General features: G+C 48.7%; 1 protein-coding gene across 1 annotated transcript; it reads left to right on the forward strand.

Annotated features, from left to right (window-relative positions):
- The first annotated feature begins 625 nt into the window (after window positions 1-625).
- On the forward strand, window positions 626-3,444 carry LOC132512788 (small ribosomal subunit protein eS25-like). Its single transcript, XM_060136706.1, has 2 exons — window positions 626-673; window positions 2,937-3,444. The coding sequence occupies exons 1-2, from the start codon at window positions 626-628 to the stop codon at window positions 3,390-3,392; spliced, it is 504 nt and encodes a 167-aa protein (XP_059992689.1). The 3' UTR covers window positions 3,393-3,444.
- Window positions 3,445-3,652: the final 208 nt, after the last annotated feature.

Here is a 3,652-nt window from a genome sequence, read left to right on the forward strand (position 1 = left end):
ACACATAAAAAACCAATTAAACAACAATAACAACAAAGAGGCAGTTATTAATTCCAGGAAAAACAAAAAGTTATATAGGAAAGAAAAGGTAATCACCATGTGCTACATGGCTCCTCTCTGAACAATGTTTACACAAATATTTAATACTAATGTAAACATGGAACATTGATTTGATAAAATTGTTATGTGGGACTTCCCTGGTGGCACAGTGGTTAAGAATCCTTCTGCCAACGCAGGGGGCACGGGTTTGAGCCCTGGTCCGGGAAGATCCCACATGCCGGGGAACAATTAAGCCCGTGCGCCACAACTACTGAGCCTGTGCTCTAGAGCCCGTGAGCCACAACTACTGAAGCCTGCGCGCCTAGAGCCTGTGCTCCGCAACAAAAGAAGCCACCGCAGTGAGGAGCCTGCACGCCACAACGAAGAGTAGCCCCCGCTCGCCGCAACTAGAGAAAGCCCACGTGCAGCAACGAAGACCCAGCGCAGCCAAAAATAAATAAATAATAAATAAATAATTTTTAAAAATCGTTATGTAACTGGAAGGGAGAGTAGTAAGGGAGCTAAAATCTCATATTTCATAGTAAGATGTCCATAGAAGGAAAAATCAAGAACTAGCAGCGTAAGCATGATATATGAAACTAAGAAGGTAAAGCTGAAAGGGACCGCCTCTCAGGTAAGGGTGGCAGTTGAAGAAAGGAGCTATTTTTTTGTGATAAGCCTTGTAGCACTACTTGATTTTTTTAAAACCTGTGTGCATCTGCTGCTTGCATATGATCGTTTGCAAGTTGACAAACCAGGCAATCTGAGTTCTGGTCCTATTCTCCCCTCCTCTGCTACAGGATTTCAGTTTCTCAGACATCAGATGAGGAGCTGGTGCATAAGCCAGAAGAGGGGCGGTAATCAGAGCCCTCGGGAGGGGTTTCCCCGAACACGCTTCTCGTCCCCTGAGCTCCTGGCACTTGATGTTTATCCCTTTTCCACAATAATTACGTTTATTCAACCTCTAAAGTCAACTGGAGGAGACTTGGGGGCATCTTTATGGAGGTTGGGGCAAGTTTTTATTACATTTTCTTTTACATAGGACGATGACAAGATGCAGAGCAAGGGCAGTATTGGGAAGCTGGTCTCCACCACGTGTTCAGTAACATCCCACCCTGCGCTCTGACAGTCCTTGTATCCTAAACTTGATCAAATATTTTGGGCCTTTCCCCCCAAACCGGTTGAAAACTTTCCCATGGTTAGGGACCCTAACTTATGTGTTGTTTGTTTGTTTTCTTGGCTGGGGTGTTTGTTTTGTTTGTTTGTTTTTTTCCATTCCCCACAGAGCATGATAGTGGCTTGATAACCAACTGCTGAGTAGGACAGGAGTCTCGTCCTGTCTTGGCGAGGGGTCCTGCAGTGCATGTGTTCATAAGGGGAACGGATTTATTTTAAGAGAGAACACAAAGAGCAGGATGACAGTGGGGAATTTTGGTCACAGGACCCGATTCTCTGCACCACCCCCGTTTCTATTTTTTGCTGGTCGTTTTGTCCTGTTCCTGGCGACATCGCTGTGTTAGGAACCAGAAAGCACCAAGACCTCAGCTATCCTGTGCCCCTGCTGTCCTGGGTGACCTTGAGAAACTCAGATATAATAGTTTAGCTTCATTTTCTCCCCGGTAAGATACAGGGTTGGACCAGCTGACTGCCATGGGCCCTTCTCGTGCTAAGATTGCAGATGTCACAACTGTTTACGAGTAAGTGGGCACACTTGCCGGGGTTGCTGGGGCCCTGTGCCGCCCTCGGAGGAGAGAGCTGCGTTGCTCAATATGGAAGGAAGGAGGAATAATAGTCACACCAGGTGGCAGAGGGCCGAGCTGGGCGACAGATGTGAAAAGGGAAGTAAAATAAAGCACGAGTCAACTGCAGGTGGAATAATTCATGAGGAAAAGAGCACCTCCGCCCACATCACTTCAGGTGACTTTGGTAAGAGGAGCCGTTGGTCTGCAGCCTGTGCCCGTGGCGAACCTCAGTAATTCTAGAAAACAGTAACGATACAATTCCCATCAAAGCCACTGATTTGGAAGAGGATCGCTGGTAACTAGGTGGGGCAAAAAGCCAATGAGCATCTGGTGCGAGGGTTGGGAGGGCTTGAGGGGAGAGCTGGGAAGCAGATTATATTATAATTACCAGTCATGGGGGACTGGCTCCCGTGCTCAGCGGCCCAGTGCACTTGTTCACATATCTCAGCTTTGGAGAATGCCCCTCCCTACACCCCGGCTCTCTTGAGAATGCCCTTTCTCCCGCCCAACTCTGGTTCCAGAGGGGAGTCTCCGTGTTCTCCCTGGTACCGTCACTTGGTCACCAATGGATCCCTGCTTTAATTTGAGCCCATCACCCTGTCCCACCTACATGGCCTAGTTGATTGGTCCAGGGGTGGGTCTGTGACCCACGTCTGTCCACGTCCAGGGCCAAGGACCTAAAGGGACCACTTTGATACAAGCAAGGTGGGTCTCTCAAAGGTGGCTGAGGCGATCAGAATGGCCATAGATGCTTTAGGTCCATTGAGACAAGTTCTAGACAGTGGGCATGCAGTCCAACAATTTGTACCAGCGTCCCTGGCCCCAGGCTGCCCTTGTTTCTGCTCCTGCGGCTTCCATGGGTGTACAAGTTTACTTGGACCTCTGCCTCATCTTTCTTCTCTTGCGTATCAGCCTGCGCATTTTCTTCTTCCTTCACTTGGCTCTCATGGCTCGGAGGTTTCTCAGAAGATGGCGCTAAGGCCGAGAGAGCCTAGAGCTGAATTTAAACATCCAGGTCCTCTTGGGTGTGTCGAAGCTGGGTGTGAGATTACTTATGGCTGGTGAAGAAAGTTGCTCTGAGAAAGTGAAGCCCCCAGGTTAGGAAAAAACAGAATATTAAGAGTTGCAGGGGCTGGATTTCCCCTGGTGGCTCAGGGGTTAAGAATCCACCTGCCCTTTTTGTCCGACACCTTAGCGAGGCGCAGTGGTAGCAGTTGCTCTCCCGGCTTCGCTAGGCCGCCCAAGGACAACAAGAAGAAGAAAGATGCTGGAAAGTCAGCCAACAAAGACAAAGACCCAGTGAACAAATCTGGGGGCAAGGCCAAAAAGAAGAAGTGGTCCAAAGGCAAAGTTCGGGACAAGCTCAATAACCTAGTCTTGTTTGACAAAGCAACATATGACAAACTCTGTAAAGAAGTTCCCGACTATAAGCTTATAAGTCCAGCTGTCGTCTCTGAGAGACTGAGGATTCGTGGTTCCCTGGCCAGGGCAGCCCTGCAGGAGTTCCTTAGTAAAGGACTTATTAAACTGGTTTCAAAGCACAGAGCTCAAGTAATGTATACCAGAAATGCCAAGGGTGGAGATGCTCCAGCTGCTAGTGAAGATGCATGAACAGGTCCCACCAACTGTATATTTTGAAAAATAAAACTTTATTAAATCAAAAAAAAAAAAAAAAGAAGAATCCGCCTGCCAATGCAGGGGACACAGGTTTGAGCCCTGGTCCGGGAAGATCCCACACGCCGGGGAGCAATTAAGCCTGTGCGCCACAACTACTGAGCCTATGCGCCACAACTACTGAGCCTGTGCTCTAGAGCCCACGAGCCACAACTACTGAAGCCAGGGCACCTAGAGCCTGTGCTCCGCAACAAGAG

The sequence above is a fragment of the Lagenorhynchus albirostris genome, chromosome 21, assembly GCF_949774975.1.
Source record: "Lagenorhynchus albirostris chromosome 21, mLagAlb1.1, whole genome shotgun sequence".
NCBI classification, from domain to species: Eukaryota; Metazoa; Chordata; class Mammalia; order Artiodactyla; family Delphinidae; genus Lagenorhynchus; species Lagenorhynchus albirostris.

Coding starts and splice junctions, on each gene's coding strand:
- LOC132512788 (XM_060136706.1), top strand. CDS start 626: ATGATATATGAAACTAAGAAGGTAAAGCTGAAAGGGACCGCCTCTCAG. Junction 674..2,936: donor TGAAAGGGACCGCCTCTCAG/GTAAGGGTGGCA, acceptor CTGGTGGCTCAG/GGGTTAAGAATCCACCTGCC.